General features: G+C 39.7%; 1 protein-coding gene across 1 annotated transcript in view; it reads left to right on the plus strand.

The window, feature by feature from the left end:
- Positions 1-17,521, plus strand: part of si:dkey-40c11.2 (drebrin-like protein A) — a 34,354-nt gene that overhangs the window by 6,315 nt on the left and 10,518 nt on the right. Inside the window, exons 2-4 of the mRNA XM_005473219.4 lie at positions 11,807-11,862; positions 12,032-12,144; positions 13,256-13,330. Coding sequence (XP_005473276.1) covers positions 11,807-11,862; positions 12,032-12,144; positions 13,256-13,330 — 244 coding nt within the window. The remainder of the gene's footprint in view (positions 1-11,806; positions 11,863-12,031; positions 12,145-13,255; positions 13,331-17,521) is intronic.

Raw genomic sequence — 17,521 nt, forward strand, 5'->3', positions numbered from 1 at the left:
AATAACCCTGGTGCCTCTCTTCCCATAATTTTGGGTCTAAATTATTGCAAAAACAATTGTAGAAGGGCAACCGTCCACATGGTTTTGTTACTGACAGGCTCTTATTATCTGTGATTGTTTTTGATGTTATCCTGCCTTGCTTTTAAGTATGCCATCCATCCATCCATCCATTTTCAATTCAGGCTTGCAGAGTGGCTGTCCCAGAAAGTAACTACCAAGTAAACACACACACACACAAACCAGAATTTCGAAATAGACAGCCCTCCACTGGCAGCGTTCCTCTTCGTCCTTTCTGTTCTAAGCACCACCTACCAAATAAGCACAGGTATATGCATGTTCTTCGTACAAGCTAAAAATGAGTCAGTATTGACTTTTGGCTTTACACAGTATGCAGATGCCCTCTTCTTAACCCATTCCACCCCTGAGTCTTAACTTCTTACAAGGAATATCCTCTCTGCGCTTAAGTTACTCACCTCACGAGGTCTGAAGAGAACTGTGAAGTTTCCCAGTGTGGCCTAGACTTTCTAAAGCCATAAAGTCTAGGTCCATCTTGATTCTAATGAGTTACATATTATTACTTATCATACCTTGTAATTTTTTAAATGAAACTATGCCTGCTATAATACATGATTTTGCATTCAAATATTCTTTATTAAGGAAGAGAAAGCAAATAATAGCGATTAATTGTGCAGGTTATTAGTTAAAGGTTGGTTACCACACAAATCTTTATTCGGTTAGAAACAGACCAGTGAAGATCTAATCCGGAAAAGGTGTTCATTAGTACCTTGATTCAGGACTTTATAGTAGATGGTTAAAATAACCACATAGGAGATACTATATTATCGAGTAATTAGTGATTAGTTCATGATTATCTCTAAATTGAACTTCTTTATGAGCTGTTTTCTAACTTTACACACAACACTGAGAGGCACAGAACTGTAACTATTCATTCATTAGTAGTAACTCCAACAGTAGCTAGCCTTTTTATGCCACATCAAGGAGTAAAGCATCATTCGTTTCCTTCAGGATTACTTCTCTGACACATGCAAATGCATATACACACAGAACAACATTAAACAGGTTTAATGAAGACACACTGGGCTCTCATTCCTACAGTTACACTGTCAGGTTTCATGAGCTGTGCTTGCCGACTTGGTTAAGCAACTGCTCCTACTTTACCACAGTTACAAAAGCGCTCCCCGTTTATAGTGATGGCATTCTTTGGGTTAAATGTTAGCATTTCGCAGCAACACAGAATGCAAGACTTTGACTGGGAACTCTATTTTTCTTCCTCCTGCCCTGTTTGTTCACTTGCTGGCGGCGAGATTGAGCTGTGCATCCTTGTGGAAAGTTGGGGGGGGGGGCTCTGTTGTCCTGACGACCCTGGTGGGAAAGCTAGGTTGTTTGCTGAGAGTGAATGAATTGAGGGAGGTGAGTGAAGAGGGACTAAGCAGGATGGGAAGGGACTGCAAATGAATGAGGTAAAATTAAAAAAAATAAAGGACAGTATGTGAGAGGAAGGAGCAAGAGTTGCAGCAGATGGAAGATCAGCCCTGAAGGGTGGTCCGGATGAGAGTTTTTTGAAAAGCAGAGCCATCAAATTATAAAACTTAAAGAGGCAATAGAGTGGAGAAAAGATAAGAGGACAGGTGGAGGGGTGAAGAGCAATGAGAATAAGATCAAAGCATTAAGAGAAGATACAGAGAGGACGGGCTAAATGAGCTCCAAGTGGGTATTTAATACTTGAGAGTTTGCTTTGTTTAACTGAAGGAAATGCTTGAAGATGAGATGCCATCATGTTTTCAATGGGGCTGTAATAACTGTAATGTAGAGAAGGGAGGATGCTTACGTGTGTTTGCGTTGTGTACGTGTGTTCCTGTGTGGTGCTGTTGGACAGTATGGGCAGGAAATGCCAGAGTGATCCCAGTGGACCGTGATTTTAGAAGATTTTTCCCTCTCCTCTCTTCTCCTCTCTGAATAAACTATATACCTTCCAGAGTCATAACGATTTACCCCATATAGACTCGCAACAACTCGCAGTATTACTTTCATCAAAACTCTTCCCTCCATTAACCACATACTCCAACTGCCCCCTTGGAAACCTCCAATACACTTTGACTGCTTCCCATTGTGCGCCATTGTTGAAGGCGCCCTTCTTAACCTACCCATTTACACTTTTGTGTATCCCCTAGTGCTTTTCATCGTTTTCCCCAGTGTGAACCCATCTCTGAGTGTCTCTTCTCCAACCAGAATATAACTCTCCACCGTGTGGCCCCGTCCCTCTTTAAGCTCCCACCGTCACGACACTGAGCTTCTTGTATCCATCTTCTATTGTTTTTAGCTTAGGTACTGCTATGTTGTTGAGTAAAAATAAAAGTATAGAGGGGGTTATATTAAGTTTTATTCAAACAGTAATATAACTTAAAATAGTTTTTGTTTGTTTCCACTCTAGACTGTTTCCTCCCTGCTGAATCAATGCATGCTATTTGGCTTTGGGAAAAGCTACCATGTTTCTGTGAATCTCTTTCAAACCTGAGCCGCTCCAGGTTGCGTTCTTTGTTAGCGCGACGTGCACTATCGTGTGATAGTAGTAAATTTTGTTCTCATTTTCTACTGGAACAGTCGCACGTAGGGCTGTGCGATATGACCAAAATCTCATATCCCGATATTAAGACATCTATCGTCGATATAACGATATAAATTACAAAAATGTAACATTTCCTGTAAATTCTGTGAATCTCGGGCATCTCGACTTGGGTGAAGTGTTTCCAGCTGGGCGTCGTGTACCTGGAGTCGAGTGTTTTAACTGATGCATGGAACTATACATTTTTAGACGTAAGTTGTAACGACCGCCATTTTCTTTGTGAGTATTTATCACACAGCGTGCTGCGGAGAAAAGTCTGTTCTAACGTTTGAGTCTAAGGTTTATTTTTTAGCACCTGGCGGCTCTTTTTTGCTTCTCATCCGTAAATACTCTGCATCTTTCACGTGACTCGTTTTATTTTGAAAAGTCTCAACAGGATCTTGACCTTTATTGTGAAAGGTTTATGTGGAAAATAAACAAGCGGACATGCCGTGGTTTTACCGTCGTTGTTGCTAACGACAACGCATAAAAAACAAGCGCTTGTCCGTCTGTAGTGTGGTTATATTAAATATAAGAGAAAGAGAGAACTTTAAGAAATTAATATAGCCACTACAGTGACCATCAAAATGATGAAAAAATATTGCCGTAAACAGTTTATTTTGCGACACCACGAAACAAACGATAGCGTAAAATGAAACGATAGACGTTTTTCTATCGTCATCCGATATATATCGTTATATCGAACAGCCCTAGTCGCACGCACAACTAAGCTACCTTTTCTTTAAAGCTTGGGTTGTATTACACATCACAGTTAATTGCAATGTCTGCAGCCTCTGCTTGCAACATAACTGCCTAATGCTATCTGTAGATTAACTGAAGGCTGTAACTTGAAACCAGGTGTTGATCACTTGATCTTATAGTGCACGCTGCTGGCCACCTGTGTCATTTTGTAGTGTTAGCGTTAATCTTGTGTTTTGTCTGCATTTGTTGCAAGATTGCTGTTTCAGGACCTTGATTGACATTTACTACACGGCAGCATAATATTTGTCTATCTTGGTCTCTTTGTCCCCCGATATTTTCCATTTGTGACAGGGAGGGCTGCTCTTTTGTTTTTATCTCACTGGTCCTTTGCAGTGATTTAATTACTTATTTGTTTAGTTTGTCGTTTTCTAAACTTCTCTGGCTCCGTGTTTTGCTGAGAACAGATTTTTTTAAACCCCCCCCCCTCCTCCTTGCAGCATTCCATTCAGTCTCTCCCTCACCCCTTCTGCCTGATATTGTATGCAATCTGTTGTTTGTTCGCCAAAGATTTTACATGTTTAGCTACACTTGCAGTCCTTTCTTATAATTTTGCCATCCATCGCCTCTGTCATTTCTCTCGGGATTTACCATATTCTCTAGGCCAAATAGCTTTAGTGGTCTGTAATAGTCTCTCCAGGGGAGTCTGATTTGTTCTCCACCCTGTCAAGTATTATACAGATCAGTCAGCGTTACTCACAGGGTGGATCTGAGAAACTCTTATGGGTCATACAGGCGAGTGTTTATGGTTCAAAATTGCACAGCTGTCCTTGAAAAGGGAGGCATCTTTAGTGTGAGCGTTACCCTACCAGAAATGCAAAACAATGTAAGTGATATTTGCTTAAGGTGGGAAAACTACAGGCTTCTTTGTGCCGCCTAAGCAATGCCTGCATGAAGAAATCACAATATTTAAGAAAAGAAGATGCAAGCATGAAAATGTGACCTTGTCCTCTCCGTAGCCAAACTGATAAGGTTTTTTGAAGCATTTCAACCACTTTAAGTGAACAGTGGTCTTTGCAGCAATTAGCTCTGGAGTCGTGCAGGTTTATTGGTAGCTTTCAGTGAGACCTTTAAAATATTTTTAAAGGTCAAGCAGAAAATAAAAAAAAACATTGGCAGTTAATGATCATCAAACATTTAGTGACTCTTTGTCTCATTTTAATTTGGGGCGCTGCATATCCCAGAAGAGAGCAATCCTTACAGGATAAAGATTCGTAATCACTGAGAAAGAAAACTTTGCATTGATTTGCAGTCACCCATTCCATGCTAATAAAATGCACCACATGACAAAACAAAACCACTGGATGTGCTCATTGCAGAGGTCAAGATTTTCCATTTATTTTTCATATGCCATTTGCTTTGTTTAATTTCATAAATTCAGCATTAATGATGGTTTATGATACAGTATATTTCACAGCTTCACATTAAACGGAATTGGTAGAGCAAAAGGCAACACTTGCTTCTATTTACTGTCAATATGGAAGGATTATTGCAGGCAGCTGAATTCATTTTTTTTGCTGTTTATCACTAAGTAGTTCATTATCACTAATGTTTTGCATTGTTTCAGTAGGTTGTATAGTTTTCATCGTTAAACTGGAAAATGCTTTGGGTTTTATGCTAAAACATTAAAGACTTTTTGCTTCACAGGACATCGTAGAAAGTTTTTTGTTTTTTTTTAACTGTATGTGAAGTGTTGTCTGACTCAAAGTGTATATCCACCATGACATCTACTCTGCTTGACTAGGATACAAAAATGCTGCTGATTGGGACTTGGGCATGGTTTTATTATTAGGTCAAAAGTCTTGGCAAGACATCACCATCACGTCATAGCCTAATTTCTGCCAGAAATTTAGACTGGGCCTCTTCAGAGCCAACTTTATGTCTGACACAGCAGTATACTGGTAATAGACCAGACATTATATGCTGGTCTAAAGTCTGACAACATAGGTTTTATGATGACAGTATGGTTTCAGTTACTCTCACACATAGCTATACACTTCTCTTTGTATTTGGCAGTACTTCAGTCTGATCTCATTTGGAAAGGTATAGTTAAGTATTAACTTCATCAGAAATGACAGCAGCAGGATATTACACCCTACTTAATAAACCACAGAACTGCTAGAGGGTACCTGGCTTGTTGAAATAAGATTTCACCCCCATCACTGCACAAACCTTTTTTTGTGGTTATTGTCAGCTTTTTTGCCTCTTGGCTTCATCAACGTATCAACGTATTTCTTTGTATTTCTCTTCCAAGGAACCAGACTTCCTTGTAATTTTTAAAGTGGCCTTGAGCAATAGTTCTCCAGGTTTTCTGAAGGTCTTTCAGAGTTTTTCTTTGGACATTTGGTTTGGCTGCTTTTCCACTCATTTTCAGCGAAGCATTGTACCTGACAGTTTTCACAAGAGTGTTTTGTTTGTTAAATCACTGACCTACGGGGAAAAAGAGGCAGTGGTTTGTCTCTTCTCTTAGCTGAATCTATGAAAATGCCAAAGATAACACAGTTTGACAAACATAAAATAATAATTTTTCACCACTAAGGTGATTTCCAAAGAGCTATTAGCTGAAAACATCATCTGGTATGATGTGCATGGTCTCCTTAAAAAAAAATTGGAAACTTTGACAAATGGAGGACCCCCAAAAAAAGAGAGAGAAAAGTTTACCTACAGGAGATGAACAGTATCTGAAAATCATATCCTTTAAAAACATGAAAAAAATTCAGTAAATACCTGATACAGGAACCGAGAAATACATCCGGTGTTTCAGTTGATCCGTATACTGTTCACTGAAGCCTCATCAGAAATGGTTGAGGTGTGCCAAATTACACAAGAGAAGATGGAAAATTAGTAGCAGCAGATCTTATAGAGTGATGAAATTTGAAGTTTTTGGTTTTAAAGCTGTCACTGTTTAACAGGTTCAACAGTGAGTGTCTGCAGCCATCTTTAAAACACACACAGTGACACAGTGGAAGCTCTGTCGTAGCTTCGGGCTTCATTTCAGTCAGTAGTGTTGGGCATCTTGTTAAAATTGATGAAATTATGAATGTAGAAAAGTACCATCAGATTTGGATCCACCATAAAATATCATCTGGAAAACAACAGGCTGGCAACAGCCTGTTGTTTTTCAGAATGACAACGAAGCAGTTAAAGCATACCTGGGCAGAAAAAAACAGAATAGCTCACAACAACACTATTAGACATGAACTGGCCTCTCCAGAGCCCGGACCACAACATCGTTGAAGCAGTGCGGGATGAGTTTGACAGAGAACAGAACAAAAAAGCAGCCAACAGCCAAAGAGCTTTGAATGTCCTTCAAGAGGCCTGGAGGTCTATTCCTGAAGACTACTTAAAGCTCATTAGACTTGTACAAATGTTTTGATTTATAAACCTTATTTCCAAGTATGTTTGAACATGACAATAAATTGCGCCTATTTCCTTTTTTTTTTCTTTCTAGCAAACTATAAAAAGAAGTGTGACTCAAGACTTCTACAAAGTACTGCACATTCAAATGTCTGTATTAAATTCATGCTATCATGATTATTACTACAGTTTAATTGTAACTTTTTTTTTTACAGAGTAGGTAAGGAGGGCAGGACGTTAGGCGGGAACAGCAAAGAGAATCCGGTCAACATTCAAAATAAAAGACCTCATCCAGACTGCACACTTTTATCTGAAATGCTCATTTAAACTGTATGAAGGACAAAATAGCATTGGAGGCATCAGATTACACAGACACAAAGTAGGTGTATTTTAGAGGGTTAGTCTTTAGTGACATGTTTCAGTCCTCTACTGTTAAACAGCTCCAATTAAAGGACCTTGCTGCTGGTTTGAAAGGATTTGAATCCATAAGTATGAGGACCAAGAGTTTTCCCGTCTCATTGCCTTTGCAACATTTATTTTTAATCTTACCTCTTTTTGAAAATACACTAAATTTTCATCTCGGTCGCCTTCATTCTTTCTGATACTTTTTCTCTGAATGAATCTGGGTCATGTCGAGATTTAAGTGCTTAGAAGAGTTCATATAAACACCATGACTCAGCAACATTGTTTTATGCATGTTATTAGCAAGGGACTATTGCAAAACTAGGCACTCGAGACTGTGCGTAAAGTAGTGGAGCTTCTGATGAAGCCTTTTTCATTGACATATGAACACACTTGTACAACTTAATTGAAAGTATGTGTGCTCTCTGTGTCTCTTTGGGTTAGCATGCAACATTTTTCACTCAGGATACATTGCCTCAGATCACACCATACCAGTCTGTAGGCCTCTTACAAGCCAGACAAATACTTGGCTTTATTCCGTTACTTCCTCTCTCTTAGTCAGATTTCCTGAAACCCTTCCCATAAACCTCCATGTGTCTGCAGTGCAGACGGAAGAATGCGTGCACCCCTGGGGTCGCTGTGTGGTCACTATATGAGTATCAAGTCTGACTAGACTTATTATGCCCATGTTTGGAGAGAGGAAATGAGTGCTGTGTGCTGTGGGGACGTCTCCAAGCTCCCCACTCTAGTGCAGACGTAGTGGTAGACTGGGAGACGAGCTAAAAATAGAACTGGAAGGCCAGGTCATCTTTGAGCCAAAAGTAAGGAATTGTGAAGCTGAGAGGAGCGGAAGGAGAAGTATATGTGATGTGAAATGAAAAGACATTATCCATAAAGAGGCATTTAAATCATAGGTACAGTAGACAGACAATTACAAGACTTGACTTAAGTAGTTATAAATTTGTCGATAAGCTTTACCTGGGAGTTGCTGGTGTATGTGTGCGATACATTGGGGAGAGAAAGGGGCACAAAGTAATGATTGATGGAGAGCTTAATCCTTGTGAATCCTCCCAGCATTTCATCTGTTTTTTTTTATATCTTATTCTTCATACCCAGTTTATCAGCAGTGTGCAAAATAAAAAAAAAAAACCCTCTGATATCTCAGCGACTGGCAAAGATGGAAGGAATAAATGACCTATGAGCTCACAAGAACCCGCTGTCAGAGAGACACAGAGGGAGAAAAATGAGGATGAGATATTGCTTCAGTTTGTGAACGAGGTGTGTTTTACTACAAGATTTAAAATAGGAGGAATAATACAGAGTTGCTAGAGGTGAAGGTCAGAATAATGAATTTAAAGTGGTAAAGATTGTTACACACCAACTGCATATATAAAGTGAGGACGGATGGCAAAGTTAAATAAAAAATATGAAAAAGGGTCGTTGATTCTGGGCCCATAAATACATTCTCATAGGTTTACTTTTGTACTTCTTTATTTTATAATAAAGGACTAGCACAATGATATGCATTCCCTTAAAATATTTTTAAAAAATGAATAGAAGCAAAAACAATCAAAGAATATCTCTTCAGAATCTACAGCACAGGAGAAACGTGTATGCTGTGTTCAAGTGTTTCCTGTGTAATACAGCGCTCTGCTGTTGCAGAGTTTAGCCTGGTGAGGGGAGAGCATGGATACGCAATCATCTGCTTCTGTGATGTTGATCTTGAAATGGTAGAGCTTAGCATGTTTGGAGGTATTACAGGGGCGCTGGCAGGCCAAAACAAACCTTCTCTATTGTTACTGGCTCAGGCTTACAGTACATTGTGTGCATGTGCCTGTGTTTCCAGACTGCCATTTCTTTAAATACTTTGAAAACAGATGTTTATTTGTTGAGTTACTGGCTGTGGCCGCGATGCTGAGATTTCATTTCCCACTGTTAATTACTTTAAAGAGTTGATGTTTCAGATTATGACATCATTGCTCTAGGCTTTTCTTTTCTTGTTCTCACTCTCTCCCACTTTGCGCCCCATCGCCCTTCATGATGGCCCCTTTCCCACCCTTTCACGTGTCTCTTCTCTTCTCTTCTCTTCTCTTCTCTTCCTCTGAGGTCATAGCTGGCTTGGTTTGGAAGTGGGCTGGAGTACAGACATAAGAGCGTCTGTTTTTCTCATCAGTCAGTCAGTCAGTCAGTCGGTGTGTGTGTGTGTGTGTGTGTGTGTGTGTGTGTGTGTGTGTGTGTGTGTGTGCCGAGTTGGTGAGGGGGTAGGGGTGTGCTTTATTAATTAGGGGAACAACTTTACCGCTTTTGAAACTTCTATTACTACATTAAAATACCCAATCAAGTGATGCAGACAAAAATGGGCATATAGAGGGTATCTTAATTTCATATGATGTAATATTGCACAGCTTGGCTCAGCTAGTGAAGCGAGACTCCAAAGCGACTTTGGAGTTATTGTCAATGACACCTTTCCAGGATAGACAGGATAAAAGACTTCACCTTGTGTTTGGGAAAAAGCATGCTCACTACATAAAACTACTGGATATGTCCATGCAATCATTTAGTGGTTTAATGTGTAAGGTTTCGACATGACAGCTATATGTAGGCCTCACCGAGGTTTTCCTTTGATACTAAACCATTTGTTTTGAGTCAGTAGAACATTTGCTGTCTCCTTGCTCAAAGAAAACCCTATGTGATCAGTTTCTGACTGTAATTTGTGCCTTTCTCAAAAACTGTATCAATAGATGGATAGATACAAAAGATGGTCTTTATTTATTGTGTTTGATTTTGTAATACTGCTTCACTAAATTAAGATTAGGTAAAGATTTGGGGAGAAAGCTGCTGAAAAATAGGATCTTTGCAAAGTCCATCTTAGTGAAAGCTGTGGCAGAACAAAGAGTGTCCCTCAGCTCAGCGTACCTCGTGAGCAAGCTTGTTCCCTGTGGGTGGAAAATTTGCACATGCAATTAAGACTCCTTCACAGTCACATTGACTTTTGACCTTGACAGCTTGGGAATGGCAACCTTTAGGAATGTTAGAAGACCACGGATGTGGTTTGGTGACTTGTTAAAACTAATAAGAGAGAGCAGCATTGTTGTTGCTGTAGTTTTTGTGGTTAATCTAATCCCGAAACACCTAAGTAAGCGCTCGAGGTGATGCAGAGCTTGTGCCAGGGAGCTGGGGGAGAATGTTCCCACAAGTTGCATTATATTCTTATGCAATCTGATTTCAAATACTTGCAGAGTGATATCATAGATATTAAACAAACATTTGCCAACATTACAAAAACAATAAAAAAAAAGCAAAAATGAAAGCGCAGCAGCAACATGTCTCCTCACACGCTCGGCCAGCTTGCAGCTTGCTCAGTAGGTTGCACAGTATGGTTATTGTGTCCTCAGCGCACACACATACTGACTGACTTTTGACTGAAGCTTTTTGTTCTTCTGGGAGAAAGAACAAAGGCAGACTTATTGTATCAGGAAAAATAACAGTGAATGAGAAATGCTAACTGAGTTATTTGGCAACCCATATACCAAACAGCTGTTTTTGTACACTTTTGTGCAGTCGACTGAAATATTTTAAACTGATACTGATGCTGCTTTTCTGACTCCTGTCTCACACACACACACACACACACACACACACACACACACACACACACACACACACACACACACACACACACACACACACACACACACACACAGGCCATTCACCTTCTGTCCTTTGTAATTGTTGCTTGTGCCCTTTTGCGATCCAGCTCCAGATGTTATTCTCTGGACTCCAGGAGTCCTACAGTGAAACCTTTACACAGGCCCACAGTCAGACACATACTTGTGCACACAGACGGGCACATGCGGCCCTTTAAAGATTTGACAGTCTCTCTCTCTGCAGGCCACCTTGTTAAGCAACTGCCTCTAACGTACACATTTACACAGATGTGCTTCAAACATGCAAAAGCATCGAGATTATTTAGGAAACTCATCTTCTCAAATAGCATAATGGTGTCATTTGGGGTTCAGATCCAGTACAGACAAAATGAACTTGCCTTAAGGTTTATTTCTTTGTTTTGGTTCTCATGAAGTCACACATTTTCCTCTTGCAGCAAACCACATATAAGCACTTTTATTGTATGTATTCATCTTAAATCAGTCACCAAGCTCTTAATTGAGCCGTTGTTTTTCAGTGGTCTCATGAAAACACATCATCAGTTGTTGAGTTGCCACAGCAACAGTCGACTCACTGAAGGGTGCGGTGGGGCAGGTTTTCACCTGCAAAACGCTTAACACACACACAAAAAAAGCCCATAGGTGTGCACACCGTTCAGTGCATTTATTTCACAATCAGGAGTTGTCCATCGATGAGGAAAATGCTGTGAATGCAGCTTATTGTGTTACAATGTGCCGCCCTGTTTTATCTCTGTGCTGTTAGGGTCTTTGGTGAACAAGAGCAGGAAGGGAGACAGAACAAAGTGAGCGAGCACGTGTGTCACAGTTGAAAAGAATTTATTTTTGTCGGTGTAATAGTGCTTCTGCGCAGCAAGGAAGCTTGTTGTTTTTCAGACAAAGCACTGGTATGTGCAGGAAAACATTTGGCTTTGGGCTTGCATACACAGAAATCATGCTATTGTTTTTGCATCTTGACCTGTGTGTGTTTGTATGTTCACAGGGCATTATTTGCATATGATGGAGTCACAAACAACCTCAAACTGGCTGACTCAGGAGGTAAAGTGGACTCTTATTTTTATCATTTACCTTCATAAGACCACAAAAAAGCTTGTTTGCTCCCCTTGCTTGGGCTTGAAAGAAGTTGATATATAAAAAGAAAGTGCAGCGTATTTGCACATCAATATCCCTTTGTTCCCTCACCCTGCATCCGTCTCTTTCCTAACAGCGGGTGGTGTGACAGAGCTGGCAGCGAAGTTTCACATCTCAAAGCCTCAATATGGACTGTGCAAAGTCGGAAGTGTAGAGACAGGAGCCCCCCGGATCGTGCTGATCAGCTGGGTGAGTAGCAGACGGGCTCATGGGGCTTAGCTTGTGTAAGCATTCGCCTATCATAACACAAATACCAGCTCGAATTACTCAAACACACATGCATTCTTTGCCATGAAAACGGCAGGTATGCTTCAAACACAAGCACTCACAGACTTAAATTAATTTGGAGGCAGCTGGGTCATTTTGCAGCTCTGAGATAAGGGGTTTCACATGTTGTTGTGGTCAGATACTGAAGTGTACGCCCTTATTAACTTATAAAGTATTCTGGAGAAACCCGAAATATTCCTGGCTTATTCACATTCAGTGCTCTGTTTTCAGAGGCTTACATGAAATTTGGAAGAAAAGCTTTGAAAATGTCTCAGTGCAGTGGAAAAATGAGCGAATTACAAGGCGGGCAGAGGACCTAAGTGTCAAAGACGCAACCTGAAACCATAATATTTTCACCACCGTTGTATCTGGTGCTTGAAGTGGTATGGTGGTGTATAGCTCTTCCCTAAAGGAACGCTGCCTTTGCTCTGCTCCAAACATGTCCACTGTTATTCTGTCTTTGATTTGTCTTTCCAGCTGTCAGGAGCACTTCACTCCAAAAGGCCTGCTCTTTGATTGTATGTTCATCTGCAAACTTTTGTTTATTCCGGTGCACTTCCCATGCGGATCAAATTCGTGCAATTTCTTTCTGACTGTAAACACATGCAGCTCAGGCTACCTGGAGATCCTGGGTTCAAATTTGGGTTTTTTTTAAGAGACCGTTGTTTTAAATTTAGACTGACTTTGCTTAGGTTTCTAGTTCTAGACAAATAGTCAGTAAATAGAGAAATATACACAATTATTGATAGTTTTCCTGACAATGGAATAATTCAATTCAAATAATTTGGAGAAATCCTGTTCTTTCAGACACACACTTATTGACAAGTTGTTGTTTTTTCATCCCTTTGAGAACTTATTAGATATTGGCATGACGACACTATACACTTCTCAAGATGATCAGTCTTCAGATGCTAGCCTCATGACATTGTTTGAATCCTGTTGTTTCCCAGCCTGTTTCCCTCATGTCTTTTTTTAGGCTTCTAAGAGAGATCTGTGATATCAGTCTAAGTGTCTACATCCTGTTTGTATGCAGGTTGGCCAAAATGTTGATGACTACAGGAGAACAGAATGTGCCACCCACATTCCAGCCCTCAAGAACTTCTTCAAGGTGCAGTACATAAGAATGTGAACTTGTCAATGGCCTTCGGGTTTACTAAAGTAAATCCAGTGATTTGTATTTCTGTTTGGCTTCATTTAAGAGGAAATAATTCCATCTGTGCAAGGACCGTTTAGACTCGGAGGTGGTGCCGTGCAAAAAACAGTTGCAGTTTCTGTTACTCTTTCTGTTCATTTAGATTCTGTTTAATTTCTTGTGAAATTCCAAAATGATAGTGAAAAATATGTTTTATACTTTCCTATTATCTTTGTCCCTGAATTCTAGACCGTGTACCCTCAAACTCTATATTTACACTTTGTAGTTTGCTTAGTATTGTTTTGAGAGTTTCCTGTCCTCAGACCCCTTCCTGCCCTACTGGTTTGTTGGTTCAGGGTGAGATTGCTAAGTTTTGTTTAAAATTCTGTTGTTGGTGGTACAAGCCACAAGTCCCATGCCAAAGTCAAGTAGCGGTAAGATAGACAGGAAGCAGATGGACCAGAGAAAAGAGAACTGTATATTTCGATGATTCAGCTGCATGTGCGTATTTTTAGGATTCAGGTGTGTTTACAGCATATGACAAAAACTGTCCATCATTGCTGACGATTCCCCTGTATGTGCCCCTCAAACAGTATTTATTTTGTGTGTCATTGCGTAGAAAGAATTGAACTGACCCCTAGGTTTACCAATTTCCATATAAAGGCATTACCCAGTCGACTGTAGGAGCATCTGTGGAATGTTTGTTGTCTTTTTGTCTCTTTTTTTTTAAACAATGAATGTGGGGTCTGGGATTTTATGGGAAACCATATGAAAATCCACTAGCCCCTCTCCGAGTCTTGTGTGAGGCTTCTTTGATCAGAATTTCTTGTGGGATTTCATAATCATAGAAAAATGATTTCATGGTGGAAGTTAAGGGGAATGAAGAAAATCACTTCTCCTTATGTGAGCTGTGGGACAAATGAGGCTTCTAAACTCAGCCAACACACACAAACACGCTCATTAATAAGCAGGACTGTGTAAGTACCCTGTGGTCACTACTGCTAATGTAAAATGCAAAAAGGAAGAGAAACAGTTTATTCTAATTTGACCTTATACAATAGACATATGGATGTCATTTGCAGAAGTACGCGGTGATCATACATGACTGTGCAAAACTGTCTTTTGTTCATGCAAACATCTTTAATCAGTTTTCCCACAAATACTAAAATGCTCACTTGTGGCATAATTTACAGTACAGGCAATGAATTGCCTACATTAAAAATAGCTACTACAATCTTACTAGTATCAAGACAGCTTATGAAAAACCATCAAACACACTGGTATGTTTCCGGCTTGTGTTGTGTTGGAGTTGGTTTGTAGTAAACCTTAAATATTACTTGGCAAAGTATTTATATTCAGACTTAAGCTGCCTTTATTTGTAGGATTGTATAGCCAATGTACAGTACATTTAATATTATTAACAGCTCATATGTTTGTGGAGGCAAATCTTTTAAGGATCACAAATTACCCCAGTATCTATCACAGGCGCTGTGCCAATAAAACTGATTCAATGCGTAATTATGATTATGCAATATATTGGAGACTCAAAGGCTACCTGATATTGGTCTTTGAGAATTGTTTTATTTTAACACATCAGTAGCTGAAATATTGATACACAAAAAGATGCTCCCTATGTCAGTCGCTCCCTCACCTGCTAAATGCCTACATTAACCAGATGCTATAGTCTAAACCAGCGGTCCCCAACCCCCGGGCCTCGGACCGGTACCGGTCCGTGAGTCGTTTTGGTACCGGGCCGCGAGAGTTGAGGCTCAGGTGTGAAATGTATGGTTTTCAGGGTTTTTATCGGTTTTCAGCGTTATTTTGTTATCGTTTTTATCGTTAACTCGGTTTTCCTGGGTCTTTTCACGTGTGTTATGAATAAATCTTCTTTTTTCGGTACCGGTACTAGTTTTATTTTGTTGTATTTATCTGCGACACCTTAAAGGCCGGTCTGTGAAAATATTGTCGGGCATAAACCGGTCGGTGAGGCAAAAAAGGTTGGGGACCGCTGGTCTAAACAGCTCTCTTTTTTTTCTGCTCAGTACTTGACCTTGCAGTGACCTGGAAAACAAAACCATGGAAATGATCTATAAATATATACAGATTGGATGAATGATAATATCTGGCGATGCAATAGCTTGTTCTTTTTTTAAATCATGGCTGCTTTTGCCCTAAGTACGGTAGTAATTACCGTCAGCACTTTAGTTGTTGTCATAATTTTTTACTTATCTTTCTTTTTTTTTCTCTTTTCCCTCCACTTTGTTTCTGTTTTTTCTGGCTCGCTATGCTGCATGTCCCAGCTGGTAGTGAGGGGGTTTTGTCGAGGCGAGTCTGATTTGGGTGTGTTATAAACTGAAGTTAATGTGGCATTAAGTTATGAAAACTAAATTATGAATAGGGTGCAGGTGTTTCCATTGTTCATTTCTACCAAAAAACAAATAACTGAATTAAGTTTTGACAGAAGAGCTTTGTGTTTGTGTGTATGTGTTAGTCCATTTGCATAAGATTAGAAACAGTAGTGTCAAATTCTAAACAAAGAAGTTAGTTAGACTTAAGACATTTGAATTAGGACAGGAAATTGGAGCATTATAGAGAGTAGAGAACCTGTATGCTCTGATGCATGCTCAACTGAGTGGGGACACCTCACAAAGGCACATCTTTTCCAATCCTGATATTTATAAAATGTGCATTTGGTTCATCAAACATACAATAAGTGTCTGCTGGTTAAATGATAATGTATCAGTCCTGTTCCTGGGTCTCCTTTCTACTGTGGGTCTACTGTGACGAGTGACGCTGTCACCTTTTTAACACGTTGTAATGCTTTTGTCATATTTAATAGAAACAAGCCCCCCAAAAGTCATCAGTGGTCGTGCTCGGCTAGCTTCGGCTATACATATCTTTAAAAAAAAATTGCTGTGTACACTACAGTCCATAAAAGAATCTCTCTAGCTGACTAAGATTTCAGTGTGGACATTTTAGCAATTAGTCCAACCAGGCACCAGTATATTATGACTAACCTTGTGTTGTGAATGGGCCCATTTTTCCCTCTTTTTTTCGGACCGTTTTCAGGATCTTCTTCTTCCTGTAAGCCAGCTATCAGGCAATACATTATGATATGTCAGCTAGCCCAGCTTCACTGACCCTCCATTGCTATTTAGTCTTCTTCCGAAGGTACAGCAGAGCACTGTGTTTTAGTTTTGTAGAAATACTTCAGTGAAAGATGGTATCTGATCTTTAGGCGAAAACTAGATTGCTAACTTCCCGCCAACTTGTAACTCTGCTAAACCTTGTGAACCTCTTTTTCATTGATATCCGAATGTTAAACCTTATTGTAACACTTGGGAAAGCAGAAAGAGTTTGTCCTGTTTTTTTTTTTCTCTGTGATACTGAGTCAGATTTTTAGACTGTGTATCTGGGAATAGCTAATGACATCATACTTAACAATTATGGTCACATTGTGCCATTATTATTATTTAACGCCAAATGTTTTTTAAGGTGGAAAAGGAGATTAGGTCTCAAAAAACCATTAGGGTTGTAAATAAGGAATAATTGAAGATGTTTGGGTCAAGGTAGCTTGAAGCACTTTGAATCACACATGTTGTCTGTCATTATAACTGACAACCCAAATATTATAGCAATCTTGTCAACTCACAATTTTATTGGTGTTATTCTTCGTGAAGAACATTCTTTTTTTAAGAAGAATAAATGTTTGCAAAACTAATAATTCGGCCAACAGCGCTGGCCAACAATAACTTCTATTATAAGTAACCCATCAGTCAACTGGGACAAACTTTAACTGGGGAAACTTGAGTAGCCCCACATCCACCTACTGCCTATTACTCTGAGCAACTCCTTAGTTGGAAAGAGACTATGAAGCACTCTGGTTCCAGAGCAGAGAGACAGTTTGTGTGGAGTTTGAGCCCAATTACAGCTAAAAAGTCTCTCAACCTGTCACATCACCTTGGGCTACTTTCCCTCCCTGGCAGGTTATATCATTATACCTATAGTAAGTTTTCAATGCCAAGGTCATCAGTGTCACAAGTCCCAAAAAGACTGTTTCAACATCCCACTTTATGAAATTTTCCCATGGAAATAACTAGGCCAAGACACGTTATTCTGAATAGAGAGGTTGACTATTAAGGCAGTACTATGAGCTCATATAGAAAG

This window comes from Oreochromis niloticus, linkage group LG12 (assembly GCF_001858045.2).
Source record: "Oreochromis niloticus isolate F11D_XX linkage group LG12, O_niloticus_UMD_NMBU, whole genome shotgun sequence".
Lineage (NCBI taxonomy): Eukaryota > Metazoa > Chordata > Actinopteri > Cichliformes > Cichlidae > Oreochromis > Oreochromis niloticus.